General features: G+C 40.9%; 2 protein-coding genes across 5 annotated transcripts in view; both read right to left on the bottom strand.

The window, feature by feature from the left end:
* The window catches only part of LOC109920316 (DDB1- and CUL4-associated factor 6-like), a 111227-nt gene that overhangs the window by 32275 nt on the left and 59145 nt on the right, over nt 1–19807 (bottom strand). The window lies entirely within an intron of this gene.
* The window catches only part of LOC109922026 (DDB1- and CUL4-associated factor 6-like), a 44830-nt gene that overhangs the window by 4562 nt on the left and 20461 nt on the right, over nt 1–19807 (bottom strand). The window contains exon 3 of one of the 3 annotated variants that reach the window (XM_048602746.1): nt 3144–3220. The exons of 1 other annotated variant lie outside the window; for it this stretch is intronic. In XM_048602746.1, the coding sequence (XP_048458703.1) occupies nt 3190–3220 (31 nt within the window). In that variant the 3' untranslated portion in view covers nt 3144–3189. Of the gene's footprint in view, nt 1–3143; nt 3221–12963; nt 13630–19807 lie in introns of those variants that run through there. One more of the 3 variants, XM_048602747.1, reaches the window with a different exon arrangement.

Here is a 19807-nt window from a genome sequence, read left to right as displayed (position 1 = left end):
GTAGTACATTCACTTTCCTCATCCAATTCATTAATATAGATTGTAAATAATTGTTGCTCTAGTTACCGATCCTTATGGCACTCCACTAGTTACCATTTCCATACTTAAAATGCCTCCTTTCTCCCAACTCTGTCTAACCAAACCTCTAACCATGCTGTCTGCAACATCATGGGCTCTTATCTTCTTAAGCAGCTTAACGTGTATTATAAGGCACGCATTCTGAAAATCCAAATATAACCAAATAAAGGTAAAGGTAAAGTCATCGTAGTCCCAGAGGATCACAGGGCTGCTCTCTCGTTACAGAGTTTAACCTTAAGGTCACCACATCTCAGGCATGGGGAAGAATTTGAGGAGGAGAGTTTTTCATAGAAACCTCAGCCAGTATGGAAATCGAATGCATGCTTGTTAGCATCACTCTGCATTGCAAACCAGCCATCCAGCTAACTAAGATAACCAACCCCCATATCCAAAAAATAGGTTGAACCAAAGTATTTATTCAACTCCTCCTCCTGGTTCCCCATTATTATTTGAATCCACTGCTTGTTACTTCCTCAAAGTATTCTAACAAATTTGTCAAGCATGAAACCTCAATGAAAAAGACTAAAACTGAAGGCAGTCACACATGAGCTAAGTGTGTATTTCAGAAAGCACAAAACCACATGGGCCAGGTTCAAAGCCCACAGAAAAATCCAAACATAAATCGGTGCACAGTATTCCAGCTGTGCTCTCAGAAAAGTGCTATAGAACTGTAGAAAAATGTCTTCATTCCTGTACTCCAGGGCACTTCACAGAAACATTACAAAATAAAGTAAAACACCGAATCACCTAAAACAATATTGTGCTGGATTTACCAAGAAGCAGAAAGAGCAATCTCAAGCAGATTGTGACTCTCTTTCTTCTTTTTTATCACAAAAAAGCTCTGCATTCTCATAGTAGATTCTGATCACAGCTCCTTCAGAAATGCAGAGCTGTACTTCTAATCTGACAGGTCTCTCATCGGTTAAAAGAGCCAGGCAAAGGCAAACTACGTATAAAGACAAAATGCTGTGAATCCTGGAAACTTGAAGTAAACAGAAAATGGTGGAGAAACTCAGGTCTAGTAGTGTCTGCAGAGAGAGAAATAGGGCTAATGTTTCAAGTCCAGCATGACTCTTCTTCAGAACTGACGGAACATTAACTGTGTTCCTCTCTTCACGGATGCTGCCATACCTGTGAAGTTTCTCCATCATTCTGTGTTTAAGGCAAACCATGTCCCCTTTATCACAGCAGTCAGTTGCCATCTGTTCAAAAGCACAGGTGCAGCATCATAGCTACTTGTCAACTGCTGTCAAAGGGAAAATATGTAAGGTAAGTGTGAAGTTAGGGTGCTAGGAGGGTAGAGTGCTCGGTTAGTAGGGTGCTGAGAGGAAGGGGGTAAGGGGTCAGTTCAATAGATTAACACGGAAGCCAGGTAAGTTGTGGAGTGTCTAGGGTAGGACAGGGCAGCAGGAGATAATTGGCCTGTTGATAGGTAGGGATGGGGTTGCCGAGTGTTGAATCTGGAAACGTGTGTGAAGATTAGGTACGAGTGGGGTGATGGGTTGTCTGCCAGGTCCAAAGCAATGGGAGTTTGTGTTTGGTGGTGAGGATGGAGGTGGATGGGAAGAGGTTGGGAATATTTACATTCTGAGGTGGGTGGAGGATTAGGTCTCAGGAAAGCACAAGGCAATGTTAGGTCGGGAATAGGCCAGCGGAGGTCTGGTCCAAAAGGGACAGGAGTTTGCATTGGATCCTGGCGGACAGGAGGGTGTTGGGTTGTGGGCTTGGGCAGGGTCTGGAGGAAATATTGAGTGTCGGGGAGGGTCAAGTTGGATCAAGGTCTGTGGGATACAAGGATCTTGGGCAGAGTAGTTAGGTACATGTGGGGTAAGTTGGGGCTTCAGTTTAATAGTTAGATCGGAGTTAGACTTGTTACTTAAAAGCTTAACTTTGTCCTGAGTAACTATGTACTTACCTTCAGCAGAACCCTCTGAACTCTCCAATTTAAAAGGATACCCTCAGACAATGTCAGGCGAAAGGTAATTGTCTAGCAGAATCGTCAATTTCCAGGGAAATTCTCTTGGAGTCCATCACAGGGATTCCACAGGGTGCCTACATGCACACCTATCTATGCTTCAGAAGCAGTTATCTGGCCATCGGAAAATTTGGGTCATTAGAACAGATAATCAAATGCTTGTTCCAACATCCAGGTTTTAAGAAGCAAGTTAAAAGTACGGGAATGACCTACAGAGGTAGAAAAGTGAGATGGGCATGTTCAGAGCCTGGATCTTAGACAACTAAAGGCACATCAATGCTGGGTCAATTGAGTTGGAATGCACAAGGGGCCAGAATTAGAGAAACGTATATATCTCAGAGGGTTGTGGAAGTGGAGATACGGAAGAGTGAGGCCATGGAAAGATTTGAAAGCAATGATGAGAATTTTGACAGGGAGTCAATCAGTAAGCAGAGGAGTGATTGGGAACAGGACTTGCTGCGTTAAGACACGAACAAGAGTTTTCGATGACCTCAAGTTTACAGAGGGTACTGTGAGGGACACCAGTGAGGAGAGCATTTGAAGAGTGCAGTCTAGAAATGAGAGTTACAGCAGATGAGCAGTGACAAGGATGAAATCAAGTGATGTTAGGGGTGAATTACAATCTGTAAACTGAAAGGTAACAATACAGTCTGCAGTTCTATCTTACTTATTCTTAGTACAGTGCAATCTTGCAAGTTTACAACGGTAGTGCAACGAGACAAATGTACATAATCAACTGGTTTTGAGCTGGAGGTAGAGTCTGGATAAAGATGTTTCATTAGGGTATTTCAACGAGCTGGACATCCTTTTCACACTTTGAACTTATTCAGAGTTCTTAATCAGATGGTTCATCAATTCAAGAGCACTGAATCCAGTTATATAGAATATTATAGCTCCCTAAAGAAATATTCTTGGACTTGGACATGATGTTCAATCACCTGTAAAGGCAGTTCCTAAGCAGTCACATGTAGAGCACCAAATATACTTAGTTCTGCTTGTGTTTTGGGTAAAATGGCAAAAGATTCAATATCTCTGCAGTCTGTTTCCTAAAGACTGATTTTCCTCTAACTAGGAGCTCTGGAAACCTTACCTGGAGAGTTGCCCAGGTCTGAAGACTGCGATCCCAATTAAGAGTATCAACAGCATGCTGCTTTGTAGCTTGAGGGTCTGTAAAATGTCAATGCAAATATAAAGTCCTACCAGAGAACTTTGTTGATTTAGACCAGTTTATACATCATCTTCATAACTGTCTATCCACATCTTGTTCATTAACTGGGAGCTCAATTCTGTTCCTTCCAAGTCCAAAAGTTCAGACTCCTTTCCAAGATGAGCAAAGTTGCTATCATGCTGAGGCATTTTCCAAAAAATTGGCTTACTATTGGAAAACTTTTAAAAATTCTGGAAGAAATCAGAATGGTGATAACTTGCATGACAAATGAAAATCCTTTGTCACTTCCTCTAGTTGTTATAAGGGGTCAAGTCCTTCTTACATACTACTTACTGAATGGAAAGCCAATGAACAACAGTTTACGTATCAGGCTAAAGATTAAATATTTGTTCAGCAGTGGAACTACCTAAACTTTGAATTGATGAAAAAGCTAAAAAGAATGGAAACTTCATATTTTCCTCCAGGGAAAATAAACCTGAGTTCACATGTTTTCATTCAAGATAGATTGTCCGCTGAATACAAAGGGGTTTACAGAAAGAACAGCTTTGCATGCAATTCTGCATACTTTGGCTGTCAGTTTATACTGGCAAAAAATCAGTACAGACCAAACTGCTTCTCTCTAGCTCCATAAACACTTTCCAGCCACCAACCTGCTCCACCTGAGAACTAATACACTGGACTGGGATTTTTTTTGCATTCAATATCATTGCTGGTGTTAATGCCATGAATAGTGTCCACTGTGTCCTTGAAGCAGTAACTTTTGGAATAAAAGATTTCTGGCCTACAGCATACAGGCTTTACTATCTGTAATTAGGATTCTTATCAATACTGAGAGAAGGGAATCCCGTGTTTGACATCCAGACTCAAGCATGAGTACAACAGAAATAGGAAAATGTATGGTAATGAAGAGGGAATGCAAAGGGTAAGAAAGTGAGAATGCAACTGGAGGGAAAGGGCGGAGAATCTGGGAGCAGCATTTTAATGGAGGAAGAGACACTCATGCATTATTAAATGAAGGGTTTTGGGGACTGAAAGCATTAAAAAGCCTGTGCAGTTGGTTAAAGGAAAGAACAATATGAGATTGCCCAATTTTTGTTATAAAAAGTCTACCTCAGAATATAGATATTGCTGGGGAGTCTCGTATTTATTCCCCATCCTTAGTCGCAAGTGACAAGATGGTGGTGACTCATTGCAGTTCATGTGTTTTACATAGCACTTGGGAGAAGAAGAGATGTACTTGATTTAGGATTGGCTAACAGAGAAAACAGAGTAGGAACAAATGGGTTACTCTCATGTTGGCAGACTGTGATGAGTGGGCTCTCTCGCAAGGATCAGTACTTGAGCTCCAGATGTTCACAACATTTATCAGTCATTTAGATGTGGGAACCAAATATAATATTGTCAGAAGTGTGCACAATACAAAGCTAATTGGGAATAAAAGCTGTGTGGGTGATGTAATGTGGTGAGAAGAGGATTTGGACCAGCTTAGTGAATGGAGAAGAGCATGGCAGATATAATATAATGTTGAAAAATGTGAGGATGCCTACTTGGTAGGAGGAACAGATGTGCAGAGTATCTCTCAAACTGAGAGTGTGTGGAAAATCTGGATATAAAAGGAACTAGGCCCTTGTTAATAAATCACAGAATGCTAACATGCAGATGTAACAAACTAATAGGAAGGCTAATGAAACATGAAAATTTATTGCAAGAGGATTTTGGAACAGTAGTAGTAGTAAAGTCTTGTTTCAATTGTATATAAACTTGGTTGGGAGTGTCTCTGCATCCCTGTTCCAGAAGCGCCTAATAATGTCTCTGAACTGGCTGATTAAAAAACATCTGGAAGTTTGGTTAGACTGCACCTGAAGTACTACATGCAGTTTTGGTCTCATTACTTCAGGAAAAGTGGCACAGAAGTTCACCAGACTTGTCCCTGGATGATGAGACTGTCATATGAAGAGACATTGGGGAAACTGGGCCTGTATTCCATAGAGTTTTCAAAAACGACAGATGTTCTCATTGAAATCCACAAGGTATTTAAAGGGACAGGCTTAGTAGATAGAGGTAAGATGCCTCTTGTTGGAAGACTCGAACCAGGAGACACAATTTCAAAATAAGGGGGATGGCAGTTGAAACCAAGATAAGGGGAATTATATTTTCCCCCACTTAGAGGGCTGCAAATCTTGGGAATTCTCTATCCAAGAAGGCTGTGGAAGCTCTGTCTTGAGTATGTTTAAGGCAGAGATTGATAGCTTCTGATTATCAATGATGTAGAAGGATCATGAGGGTAATGTGGTTAAAAGGCATTGATGTCATGATTGTATTAAATGGCAGAACAGGAATGGCCTATTCCTGTTCCATGTTCCGATGTAAGTACTCCCACAGTACGAGCAAGTTCTAGGATTTTGATGCACTGAAGAATAGTGTACTGCCTCCTCAGAGCCAGGATGAAGGATAACTCAGACAGTGCAGACTATTCTTGAAGGGGAGAGAAGCCAGCAGGAAGTAGTTATACAACTGGAACTAAAGACATAGCAAGAGAAAAGGACAAAATTGTGAGGACAGAATATAGGAGGTAAGGCAGGAATTTGAAAAGGACGTCCTTGAGGGGAGTTATACCTGGATTATTCCTGGTCCCACGAGCTAGTGAAGGTAGGATTAGGAGGATACAGCAGATGAATGAGTAGCTGAGGAGCTGGTGCAGGGGAGAATGATTCACATTTTTGGATCACTGGAGTCTCTTCTGGGGTAGAAATGCCCTTACGAAGAATGGATTGCACCTGAATTGGAAGGGGATGAATATACTGGCAGAGAGATTTGCTAACTGCTTGGGAGGATTTGAAGTACTGGTGGTGTTAGTCGTGGTGTGTGGTGGGGTGAGGGCTACCCACAGAGATAGTGAGGAAAGGCATCAGTCTGAGTCTGGTACAGTTGGGAAAAGGAGCAAGTCAAACAGCCAGGGCAGGCAGCAACAATGTAGAGAATGAGGTACGACTGATAAATTAAACTGCATTTATTTCAATGCAAGTGGCCTAATAGGTAAGACAGATGAACTCACAGCATGGTTGGGAAATTACAGAGGCATGGCTCAGGGATGGATAGCAATAGCAGCTTAATGTTCCAGAGTATAGATGCTATAGAAAAGGTAGATACGGAGACAAGAAAGGAGGGACAGCAGTGTTTTTTATTAGTGATAATATTATGGTTGTACTTAGGGAGGGTACTCCTGGGAATACATCCAGGGAAGTTATTTAGGTGGAACTGGGAAATAAGAAAGGGATGATCACCTTATTGGGATTGAACTACAGGACCCCTATAGTTAGCAGGAAATTGAGTAACAAATTTGTGAGGAAATCTCAGTTATCTATAAGAATAATAGGATGGTAATGGTGGGGATTTTAACTTTCTGAACGTAGACTGGAACTGCCATAGTTTTAAATGCTTGGATGGATAGGAATTTGTCACGTAAGTACAAGAAAATGTTCTGGTTCAGTATATGGATGTACCTACTAGAGCAGGTGCAAAATTTGACCTACCCTTGGGGAAATAAGGCAGGGCAGATGACTGAGGTGTCAGTGGGGCAGCACTTCAGGGCCAGTGACCATAATTCTATTGGTTTTAACATAATGATGGAAAAAGATAGACCGGATCTAAAAGTTAAAGTTCTAAATTGGAGGATGGCCAAATTTGATGGTATTAGGCAAGAGCTTTCAAAAGTTGATTTGGGGTGGATGTTCAAAAGTAGAGGGACGGCTGGAAAATGGGAAGCCTAAAAAATGAGAAAATGAGAGTCCAGAGACAGTATATTCCTGTTACGGTGAAGGGCAAGGCTGGTAGGTGAAGGGAATGCTGGATGACTACAGGAATTGACGTTTTGGTTAATAATAAGAAGGAAGCATATGTCAGGTATAGACAGCAGAGATCGAGTGTATCCCTAGAATAGCATGAAGGCAGTAGGTGTATACTTAAGAGGGAAATCAGGAGGGCAAAAGGGTACATGAGATAGCTTTGGCAAATAGGGTTAAGATGAATCCAAAGGGATTCCACAAATACATTAAGGACAAAGGGTAACTAGGCAGACAAATGGCCCCTCAAAGATCAGCAAGGCTGCCTATGTGTGGAACCGCAGGAGATGGGGGAGATACTAAATGAGTAGCTTGCAACAGTGTTGACAAGAACATGGGAAAATAAATAGTGACATCATGAAAAGTGTCCATATTACAGAGGTGGTGCTGCTGGATGGCTTAAAACGCATATAGGTGGATACATCCCCGGGACCTGATCAGGTGTACCCTAGAACTCTGTGGGAAGCTCAGGAAGTGATTGCTAGGTCCTTTGCTGAGACATTTGTATCATCGATAGTCACAGGTGAGGTGCTGGAACACTGGAGTTTGGTTTAAGGTGGTGTCATTATTTCAGAAAGGAAAAGCCAGGGAACTATAGACCGGTGAGCCTGACATTGGTGGAGGGCACATTGTTGGAGGGAAACCTGACGGACAGGATTTACATGTATTTGGAAAGGCAAGAACTGATCACGGATAGACAACATGACTTTGTGTGCAGGAAATCGTGTGTCACTAACTTGATTGAGTTTTTGGATTAGTAATGAAGAAAATTAATGAGGGCAGAGCGGTGGACGTGATCTACGTGCACTTCAGTAACGCATTCAACAAGGTTCCACATAGTAGACTGGTTAGTGAGGTTAGATCACATGGAATACAGGGAGAACTAGCCATTTGGATACAGAACTGACTCGAAGGTAGCAGAGTGGTGGTTGGGGTTTGCTTTTCAGACTGGAGGCCTGTGTCCAGCAGTGTGCCACAAGGATCGGTGCTGGGTCCACTGCTTTTCAACAGTTATGTAAATGATTGGATGTGAACATAGGAGGTACGGTTAGCAACTCTGGTCTCCCTGCTATAGGGAGAGTGTTGTGAAACTTAAAAGGGTTCAGAAAAGATTTACAAGGATGTTGCAAGGGTTAGAGGGTTTGACTTACAGGGAAAGGCTCAATAGACTGGGGCTATTTTCCCTGGAGCATCGGACGCTGACAGGTGGCCTTAGAGGTTTACAAAATCATGAGGGCATGGATAGGGTAAACAGACAAGGTCTTTTCCCCAGAGTGGGGGAGTCCAAAACTAAAGGGCATTGGTTTAAGGTGAGGGGGAAAGGTTTAAAAGAGACGCAAGGGACAACTTTTTCATGCAGAGGGTTGTGCGTGTATGGAATGAAGTGCCAGAAGTGGTGGAGGCTGGTGCAATTACAGCATTTAAAAGGCATCTGGATGGGTACATGAATAGGAACGGTTTAGAGGGATATGGGCCAAATGCTGACAAATGGGACTAGATTTATTCAGGATATCTGGTTGGCATAGACGAGTTGGACCGAAGGCTCTGCTTTTGTGCTGTACATCTATAACTCTAAGCAGTTTATATACATTTCCAAATTTGGATAGCAGCTGATATTTTGGGAAACTTGCCACAATTGTAGTTTTATTGAAACAAGTCTGGTTAGAGGCACATGTTGTTCTGGAGTACATGTCTTCAATACTAGAGAGACACATTCTTCTCTGGGCCAATAACTTTTGCTGTATCCAATGTGTTCCATCATTTTTTGGTATCGCGTGGAATTAATTGAATTGACTGAAGATTGGCTGTGATAGTGGAGACCTCAGGAAGAGTCTGAAATGGATCACTCATTAAGTGCTTCTGGCTGTAAATGGCCACAAATGTTTCAACTTGTCTTTTGGGTTAGGCTCCAGCTTCATTTGGGATAAGAATATTCATTTAGCTTCTGCCTTCCACTTGTTGTTTAATAATCTAACACTTTTGTAAGTTTGGCTAAATAGGTGAGCATTGATCTTATGTGTTGGGTAGAAGATTGCTTCGCCATCAAGAATATGCCATTTCTATGACTCAGCAATGCAATGCAGCCCCTTGATGTGGCTTCACCAGATTCACAACTAATTTTTAGATTTCCTTGGTGCTGCTCCTGAGATGCTCATCTACATTACTTCTTAAACCAGAGTTGATTGGTTAATGGCAATCACAGTCTATGAAACATGCAGACATCAAGGTTATAGATTATGGCAAAATAAAAATTGGGCTGCTGACGATGGCTCTTGGTGTCTCTTGGATGCGCAGCTTTGAGCTCCTAGATTGATTCTGAATCTCTCCAATTTAGCACTAGTGCCACATAACGAAATAAAATGTCCTGAATCTGAAAATGGGATTGTCATTATTATAATTTATTACCAATGCCATCATGATCAGATACATCTGTGACAGGTAAATTGTTGGGGATTAGGTCAGATTTCCCTCATGTTGGTGCTCATGCCTCCCCATCTGGCAGCTACTCCCTTTACGACTTGGACAGCTCTGATGACAAAAGGTTAGTGTCAGTATCCATTTGTTCCCTTTCTGCCTTGCAGGAGAATTTTATTCTTTTATTCACTGATCCTGGAGTCATTGCTGGTCAATTTAAAAAAAAAGTATTTGAAAGGGCATGGAATGGAACAGGGTCCACTGTTTCAGTGAAATCCATCTGGCAAGACAGAGTGCTTTTCTGAAATAAAACAAAGTGCTCGAGAAACTCAGCAGGTCTAGCACCATCTGTTGAGAAAGATACAATCAATATTACTTGTCTGATATGACTTCTTCAGAGCTGAAAGGAATTGGGAAATTATGATTTTCATTCTGTTGACCGAGGAGAAGGAGGAGGAATGAGTGGAACAAATGGTGAGGGTGCCCAGAGCAAAATACAAAGGGAGTGCTCATGATGGCAAAGGAGAGATAAAGATGTAGAACAGATGCAAATGATAGGTTGGAAAAGGAGAAAATGGACCCACTCAACTAAGCGCAAAGCCAATAAGGTGGAAATGGGACACTGCTCTAGGGTTGATGGAGTAATTAAAATAGAGGACACAGGCCATGCTCTGAAGCTGATCAATTCATTGTTAAGTCCTAGAGCCTTTAAAGAGCCTAACTGGAAAATGAGACTCCAGTCCTCCAACTTGTGTTGAACTTCATTGGAAAACTATAGCAGGTCACTGTCCTAGCTGCTTGCCATCTCAATAAATCATCTTGCTCCCATGCTAACATTTCCATCCTGAGCCTGCTATTTAAGAAATGTGGCAGTGAGAAACCAGGCAATTATAGACAAGATAGGCTAATATCTGTTTTGTTTGGAAATATCATAATCTACAATTAAGAATAAGATGACTGAATATCTTGACAAATTTTCAGCTGATGAGAGGTTATTTGCAAAGAGTAGGTCATGCATAATAAGTCTAATTTTTTTTTGAAGAAGTGAATTAAAGTTTGGACAGGAGAATTCAAATGAATGCTATTTCTTTGGACTTTCAGATGGTATTTGATAAGATCCTTCATAAGAGACTACAAGATAAAATTGAAGGCAAATTGTTGGTTTGGTGTGGAAATTATGCAAGGAGATAAACAGCAGGTATAATGAGCAGGTATTCTGATTGGAAGGATGGGAATTGCAACATCCTAGAGTGACCTGTGTTGGGGTTCCCATTATTTGCTGTTATGAATGGGATGGGATAGAAAGCCATATGCTCCAATTTGTCAGTGTCACAAAGATAGGCAGTGATGCAGGCAATGTAGACAGAAGCAAAAAAACACAAAGGGAAGGAAAAATTAAGTGAATTGATAAAACTGTGGCAAATTGATTTCAATCAAAGCAAATGTGAGATCCTCCACTTTGAACTTAAAAAGGATAGAACAGGGAATTTTCTAAATGGTGAAAATCTAGAAACCACTGCGATCCAAATAAAATTTGGATCCAAATATACAGATTATTAAAATGACATGAACAAACAATCAAAGAAGCTAATGGAATTAGAGCACTAGAAAGCAATGTACTGGAAGTCATGCTTCAGCTATACAAAATCTTCATTAGGCTAATCTGGAATTCTGACGCAGTTCTGGCAACCTTACCTTAAAAAGTTGTGAAGAACAGCTACGTTAGACTTGAAAAAAGTTAACTTCATTTCTCTCTCCACACATGCTGGCAGACCTTCTGCATTTCCCAGCAATTTCTATGTTTTACTTAGGGAGGATATATTGGCCTTGCGGGGAATATAGTGTGGGTTATCAGAATAATTTCTGGACTCCAACGATTATATTATAAGGAATCATTTCCCAAATTAGGGTGGTACTCCTGGAATTTAGCAGAACATCGGATGATTTTCAAGATATTAAGACGACAGATAGACAAAATGGAAAAAAAGTTACTTCTGCTGGTTGGAGAGTCTAGGGCTAGGGGGTCACAGTATGAAAATTAGAGTTACGCCTTACTGAAGTTTAATTAGGAAATATTGCTACATGCTATGTGTCATAGAAGTTTGGAACTCTTCTGCAAATAGAAATTGATGATTGATCAACTGTAAATTTTAAACCAGAGACTGACATATTTCTGTTTTTACATTACAGGATATGGAGCAGATATTGTGGAGATCAGCCATAAACTTTTCAGGTGTTCAACGATCTACAGCTGTGTATATATTGGTACTTGTTTCTACTGGTAGGATCAATCTTGAGTTGTTAATTTTTTTGAGGACTACATCAGGTTTTTTTGAAACCAGTGACCAGTTATACTTCTTTTTCTGAAGAAGGGTCCTGCCCTAAATGTCAACTTTCCTGCTCCTCCAATGCTGCCTGGCCTGCTGTGTTCCTGCAGCTCCACACGGTGTTATCATTATACTTTATTTTCTAGGTTGATATGTACGGAAAGGTAAAGCTTCAAATAGGCCAAATCAAAATTGTAAACTTCCAGCTGAATCTCTAGGGGACACAAATATAGAAGCAAAATTCTTCAATTGTGAAGGACTGAGCATTAAAACACAATCAAAAACAATGTACAAAGGAACAGGAGTAGGCCATTTAGCCTCTTGAGCCTGTTCTGCGGTATAGTCATGGCTAATGTGTGACCTAACTGCACGCACCTACCTTTGTCTCACATCTCTTAAAAGTACCTTGTTAGCAAAATATTTCAATCTCATTTCTAAAATCTACAACAATCAATTGCCGTTGAGAGAGTTCCAAACCAGTTTTGTGTGTAGAAAGAAGTCTTTCTTAGCTTCAATCCTGGAAGACCTGGCTCTAATTTTTAGATTATGCTCTTAGTCCTAGACTTCTTAACCAGCACAAATATTTTCACCTAATCAGCCCCATCAATTCTTCTAATACCTTGAAAACTTTGAAACAACCCATGCCCATTTAAATTCTGGGAAATATAAGCCTAGTAATGTCTAAAATATGCATCCTTCTCCTCTATATGAGTGCAGCTCACTGCATTGTATTGCATCAGGGTACATAAAAACGTTAGAAACATGAGTAGGCCAGTCATGACCTTGAGCCTATTCCACCATTCAATAAATTTATGGTTGATTTGATCATGGCGCAATCGACTTTCTGGTCTATCCCGTAACCCTGAAATCTCCTATATGCTATATGTCCAAAATCTGTCTAACTCATAAGAACATAAGAAGTAGGACCAGCAGTAGGCAATTTGGTCCGTCAAACCTGCTCCGTCATTCAATAAGATCATGGCTAATCCTTTTGTGGGCTCAGCTCCACTTACCTGCCCGCTCACCATAACGCTTAATTCCTTTACTGTTCAAAAATCTATCTTTGCCTTAAAAATATTCAACAATGCAGTAACAACTGCTTCACTGGGCAGGGAATTCCACAGATTCACAACTCTTTGGGTGAAGATGTTCCCCCTCAACTCAGTCCTAATTCTGCTCCTCCTTATTTTGAGGTTATGGCTCCTAGTTCTAGTTTCACTCACAGTGGAAAAATCTTCCTCCTTCTATCTTATCTTGTGACCTTCATAATTTTGTTTCCATAAGATCGCTTCTCATTCTTCTAAATTCCAATGAACTCAGCCCTGAATGACTCAGCCTCCTCTGCTCTCTGAGGTAGAGAATTTTAAAAAGTAACAAATGTTGAGCAAATGGAAATTTCTCTTCCAATGTGTATCAAATGGGACATTCCCTGGTTCTAGATTAATAACATCCTCTTAGCATCTAGGCTGTCAAGTCTCCTTAGGAATTCTTCTGAACTCCAATGAGTATAGACCACAAATAATTCTTCATCCCAGGAATCAATCTAATGAACATTCTCTAACCGGGTTCTAATGCAAGACTATCTCTCCTTGGATAAGGAGCACAAAACTGCTTAACACTATATGTAAGCATAGTATCGATGGTTCACGCAAGCACCCAAAAACTAAGAATCAAGCTACTGGTACAACTCAAATGGAGTGAGTTCCTGAGTAGCTTCATTCCCCTACTCTGGGATTAGAAAATAACAAATGACACAATAGCCAGTGTTTTGAAAGCGCTAGGATTCTTCACGTGCTCTTTGGTCAGCTGTGGTTAGAATTCGTGCTGTTGGAATTAAAGCATAACAATTCAAAAGATTAATGTCATATGCTATCCTGAAGAAGTATTTCAAGAATTCAAATCACAACAAATTTCAAAGCAACACAGTCATCAGGTATATTTCTATTAATGTCTACAAAGGTAATTACAACATCCATTGCAGACTTAAAATTTAGAACATAATTTAGTAAAGTTGGGAGACTTTGAATCCAACAGAATTTGGATCCAAATACAAATCATCCAATATACATTCTTTCTCCAACCCATGGGACAGACAGACCCAATGGGGTAAATACAGAAAGCATCTTGATGCCTCTGTACCTTACCATGCTAAATGTACTAACAACCAGGCTGAAAAGTCACTCAAAATTAAAGGCAAAAGCTGCAAAAATTGCACAATGGATAAAATATTTTTCATATGATTGTAAAAAGTGGCAAAATGCAGGGCAGGTGAATTTTAAAAAGCATGGAAAGGAAAGGAGAGGATCATTCAACTTACCTTGCAATATATTTAAAATATCTTTAAGAGACAGTTTCCTGATTTCTCTCATGGGAGAACTGCCATGTTTTCTACTTTGTGTGGTGTGGAGGAAAGGAAATAATGCTCATCATTGAAACACAGGCCTGGGGTTAGTTATTAAAAAGGTGCTGCAAATCCTGAGAGAACACAGAGTTCTCGCAGAACTGCATTACTGCAGCAAAGAGAATAATTTTCTGGCACATGAACGCACAATTCCAATTTCAGTTACTCACACCTGACATAAGAGTATTATTTTGCAATTTGGTGCAGAGACACTATAAACATTGAAGAAATCACTCCATCCCAAAATACATTTCATTTAGAACTCATTGTCTATATTATTCTATATTATTATCTTTTTAAAGACTTAATATGGGTTTGAACGTACTTTCAGGAGATCAAGGAGAAGACAGTCAACTCTTCACAACACTCAGATCATCAATAATAATATTTCCAAGTACAAAAGTAGTTTTAATTGGCAAGCGATCTGCTCGAAGTAAGATCAACCGTAACTTGCTTAAAGTTACTCGTGAGCTAGTCTACCCCGTAAATTAAGTTCAATTTATAAACATTTCCGTATGTTAGCATATTTAATTTAGTAGCTATAGTCCACTAAGAAATACGTAATGTCAAATGTATCATAACAGAAATGGATTATAACAGAAAATCGCAAAAATTTAGTAAACATCAATTTCTTAATGTACAGAGTTACAATTTAAATATATATTACATTCAGTCAAGAAGGTTAGAATTACTTTAGTGAGGGCAGCCAGCAAGATGTTAGAGTTTTGAGATGTCCTTTGAAATTAAGGATTTCAACACAAGTTGAGTAATGTATATTTAAGATAAAATTATTCTGAATTCAATTAGTATTCTAAAATATGAGGATAACGTGTTTCAGGGTAAATTCATGGATATTTGAATGCCCAGTGAAAACACAATACCATACCATAGAGGTAGTGACTCTAACACGGGACCAGGAAGCCTGGATTTCAAGTCCCACCTGCTCCAGAGGTGTATAATATTTCTGAACAGGTTGGTTAGGAAATATGTATACCATAGAGTAGACTGTTAACAGTCAAATAATCTGAGCTAGGTGCAGAAAAATAACAAGGATGTTGCTGGGACTGGAGGGTTTGAGTTATGAAGAGAGGATGAATAGGCCAGAGTTTTTTCCCCCGCAGCATCAGAGGCTGAGGGATGACCTTATAGAGGTTTATAAAATCAGGAGGGGCACGGATAGGGTGAATAGACAAGGTCTTCTTACTAGGGTGGGGGAGTCCAAAACTAGAGGGCACAGGTTTAAGGTGAGCAGGGAAAGATTTAAAAAGGACCTGAGGAGTAACTTTCTCATACAAAAGGGTGGTGCGTATTTGGAACGACCGAAAGAGAAACTGATGGAGGCAGGTGCAATTGCAACATTTTTCAGGCATCTGTAGGGTATATGAATAGGAAGGGTTTGGAGGAAATGGGCCAAATGCTGGCAAACTGGATTAAGTAAGATTGGGATGTTGGTTGGTGCGGCCAGGTTGGACCGAAGGGCTTGTTTCTATGCCGTACGACGCTATGACTAAACTTGAAAACAGCAAAGTATAAAAAGTAATACAATTCAGGGATAACTGATCAGACAGAACCAGTATCATTTTGTACAAAGTCACATCTAACATAGTTGACTTTTTAAATAAAAAGTCAAGGACTATCTATGTAGGTTATTTTAACAGACTTTCAGAAGTAACTTGGCACTGTGCCAAGCAACTAGCAAAAATAAAATTGAAGCGGATTCTGGGTAATCCAAGATGGAGGATGGGAAAAAAATTGTGGCTATGAGAGCTACTCATTTTTTGAGGTATTTTCAGTGTTGCAGCTGATTCCCTCGAATTCTAGGAGCAGTAATTACTATTTTATAAGTTGTTGCATTATTTTGGAACTTTGGGGGAAAAAGGTCAAAACGACAACACCTTAGAAAGGAGGAAGACAAACAAAGGCAGTGACCACATGGGCAGTGAATCAAACAGAGAAATTAAAATGCACTGCTGTCTGTCCCAGCAGCGAATCTCTACAGCTGACTGTTCTGCTGTTTGATTTCAAGTACCCTTGGACATTGGCGGGGTTCTAAGAAAAAAATTAACAAACTGCAAAATTCAGAGCTGACTTTGGAGAAATCTGTGTGGGAGAGCTCACAGCAGGACAGCAGCTAAGTGGCTTTTTTAAAAATTGTAACCTTACTTTTATAAATCCACGATAGTGTGTAGAGTGGGTTCTTTTTTGATTATATGTTTTATCGAGATCTGTGGATCAGTGATTAAACTGCTGCCTCACAACACCAGGGATCCGGGTTAAATTCCAACCTTGGGCAACTTATCTGAGGAGCTTGCACATTCTCCCCGTGTCTGCATGGGTTTCCGTCGGGTGCTCCAGTTTCCTCCCACAGTCCAAAGATGCGCAATTCAGGTGGATTGGCCGTGCTAAATTGCCCATATATGTAGGTTAGGTGTGTTTGCCATGGGAAATGCAGGGTTACAGGGAAAAGGTAGGGCTATGGGTTTGGGTGGGATGCTCTTCAGAGGGTCAGTGTAAACTTGTTGGACTGAATGGCCTATTTCCAAACTGTAGGGATTCTATATAAAACAGATGTATTAAGTTAACCTGGAGCAGAGCGTGTTTTAGACTATTTTCAGGGGCTGTAGATTGTTAAGGTGCAAAGATGGCCTTTAGTAGAATGATGTGGTCTTCCTGTTGGATGTGACAGATTAGGGAAAGCTTCCATGTTAGGGGTGATTATGTCTGCAATAAGTGTGTTTGGTTGTGAATCCTATTGGATCACATGGATTGGCTGGAATGGCAGTTAGAGGCAATGAGGAATTTACAGGAGCTAGAGGGTGTAATGGATGGCAGTTGCAGGAAGGGAGATAAACCAAAGATACAGACAGAGAGATGGGTTACGTCCAGGAAAGGTAGGAGAGGGAAGCAGGTTGTGCAGGGGTGTCCTGTGGCTATCCTCATCTCAAACAAGTATGCTGTTTTGGAAAACGCAAGGAGTGATGGACTCTCAGCGGAGTGTAGCACAGACAGCCAGGTTTCTGGCACAGAGACTAGCTCTAATGTAATGAGGAGTATGTCAGGTTCTAAGCGATTGATTGTGATGGGGACCCTCCAGTCAGACAGCAAGACATCAGAATGGTGTGTTGCCTCCCTAGTACCAGAACAAAGGATGTCTTGGAGGGAGTGCAGCATATTCTCAAGGCGAGAGGGACCAGCAGGAAGTCATTGTACACATCGGAACTAAAGACATAGGAAGAGAAAAAGACAAAATTGAGAGGACAGAATATAGGAAGTTAGGCAGGAATTTAAAAAGGTGGTCCTCAACTGGATTAATACCTGGATTAAGCCCGGTCCCACGAGCTAGTGAGGGTAAGAATAGGAGGATACAGCAGATGAATGTGTGGCTGAGGTGCATGGGAGAAGGATTCACATTTTTGGATCATTGGAATCTCTTCTGGGTAAAAGTGACCTGTGTAAGAAGGATGGATTGCACCTGAATTGGAAGGGGATCAAAATACTGGCAGGGAGATTTGCTAGAGCTGCTCAGGAGGATTTAAACTAGGGGGCATTGGCTGGGACCCAGGGAGACAATGAGGAAAGAGATCAGTCTGAAACGGGTACAATTGGAAAAAGGAGCAAGTCAAACAGTCAGAGCACGCAGCTATAAAGCAAAGAACAAGATAGGACTGATAAATTAAACTGCGTTTATTTCAATGCAAGTGGCCTACCAGGTAAGACAGATGAACTCAGGCATGGTTGGGAACACGGAACTGCAATATCATAGCAATTATAGAGACGTGGCTCAGGGATGGACAGGACTGGCAGCTTAATGTTCTATGGTACAGATGCTACAGGAAGGATGTAAAGGGTGGGGCAAGACAAGAGGGGGAGTGGTGTTCTTGATTAGGGATAACATTGTGGTTGTACTTAGGGAGGATATTCCCAAGAATACATCCAGGAAAGTTATTTGGGTGGAACTGAGAGATAAGAAAGGGATGATCATCTTGGGATTGTACTATAGGCCATTCCAATAGTTAGCAGGAAATTGAGTGATAGTTTTGTAAGGAAATCTCAGTTATCTGTAAGAATAATAGGGTCGTTACGGTAGTGGGTTTTAACTTTCCAAACATAGATTGGGACTGCCATAGCTATGGGCTTGGATGGAGAGGAATTTGTTAGGTGTGTACAAGAAAATGTTCTGATTCAGTATATGGATGTACCTACTACAGAATGTGCAAAACCTGACTTATTCTTGGGAAATAAGGCAGGGCAGGTGACTGAGGTGTCAGTGGGGGAGCGCTTTGAGACAAGTGACCGTAATTCTATTAGTTTTTTAAAAAGTGATGGAAACAGATAGACCAGATCTAAAAGTTAAATTTTGATGGTATTAAGGAGGAAGCATGTGTCAGGTATAGACAGCAGAGATCGAGTGAATCCCTGGAAGAGTATAAAGGCAGTAGGAGTATACTTAAGAGGGAAATCAGGAGGGCAAAAATGGGACATGAGATAGCTTTGGCAAATGGGGTTAAGGAGAATCCAAAGGAATTCCACAAATACATTAAGGACAAAGGGCCCCTCAAAGATCAGCAAGGCTGCCTACGTGTGGAACCGCAGAAGATGGGGGAGATACTAAATGAGTAGCTTGCAACAGTGTTGACAAGAACATGGGGAAATAAATAGTGACATCATGAAAAGTGTCCATATTACAGAGGTGGTGCTGCTGGATGGCTTAAAACACATATAGGTGGATACATCCCCGGGACCTGATCAGGTGTACCCTAGAATTCTGTGGGAAGCTCAGGAAGAGATTGCTAGGTTCTTTGCTGAGACATTTGTATCATCGATAGTCACAGGTGAAGTGCCGGAACACTGGAGTTTGGCGAATGTGGTGCCATTATTTAAGAAAGGAAAAGCCAGGGAACTATAGACCGGTGAGCCTGACATTGGTGGTGGGCACATTGTCGGAGGGAAACCTGACGGACAGGATTTACATGTATTTGGAAAGGCAAGAACTGATCAGGGATAGTCAACATGGGTTTGTGCGTGGGAAATCATGTCTCACTAACTTGATTGAGTTTTTTGAAGTAGTAATAAAGAAGATTAATGAGGGCAGAGCAGTGGACGTGATCTATATGGACTTCAGTAAGGCATTCGACAAGTTTCTGCATGGTAGACTGGTTAGCAAGGCTAGATCACAAGGAATACAGGGAGAACTCGCCTATTGGATACAGAACTGGCTCAATGGTAGAAGGCAGAGGTTGGTGGTGGTGAAGGGTTGCTTTTCGGACTGGAGCCTGTAACCAGCGGAGTGCCACAAAGATCAGTTCCGGGTCCACTGTTTTTCATCAGTTATATAAACGATTCGGATGTGAACATAGGAGATATGGTTAGTAAGTTTGCAGATGACACCAAAATCGGAGGTGTAGTGGACAGCGAAAACTGTTACCTCAGATGGGCCAACAGCAGTAGAGTGGCAGATGGAATTTAATTTAGATAAATGAGAGGTACTGCATTTTGGAAAGGCAAATTGTGGCAGGACTTGTAAACTTAATGGTAAGATACTGGGGAGTGTTGGTGAACAAAGAGGCCTTGGAGTGCAGATTCATAGTTCCTTGAAAGTGG

This window comes from Rhincodon typus, chromosome 11 (genome assembly GCF_021869965.1).
Source record: "Rhincodon typus isolate 14 chromosome 11, sRhiTyp1.1, whole genome shotgun sequence".
Lineage (NCBI taxonomy): Eukaryota > Metazoa > Chordata > Chondrichthyes > Orectolobiformes > Rhincodontidae > Rhincodon > Rhincodon typus.
The sequence above is the reverse complement of the archived record's forward strand: the minus strand, read 5'-3'. Positions and strand labels throughout refer to the sequence as shown.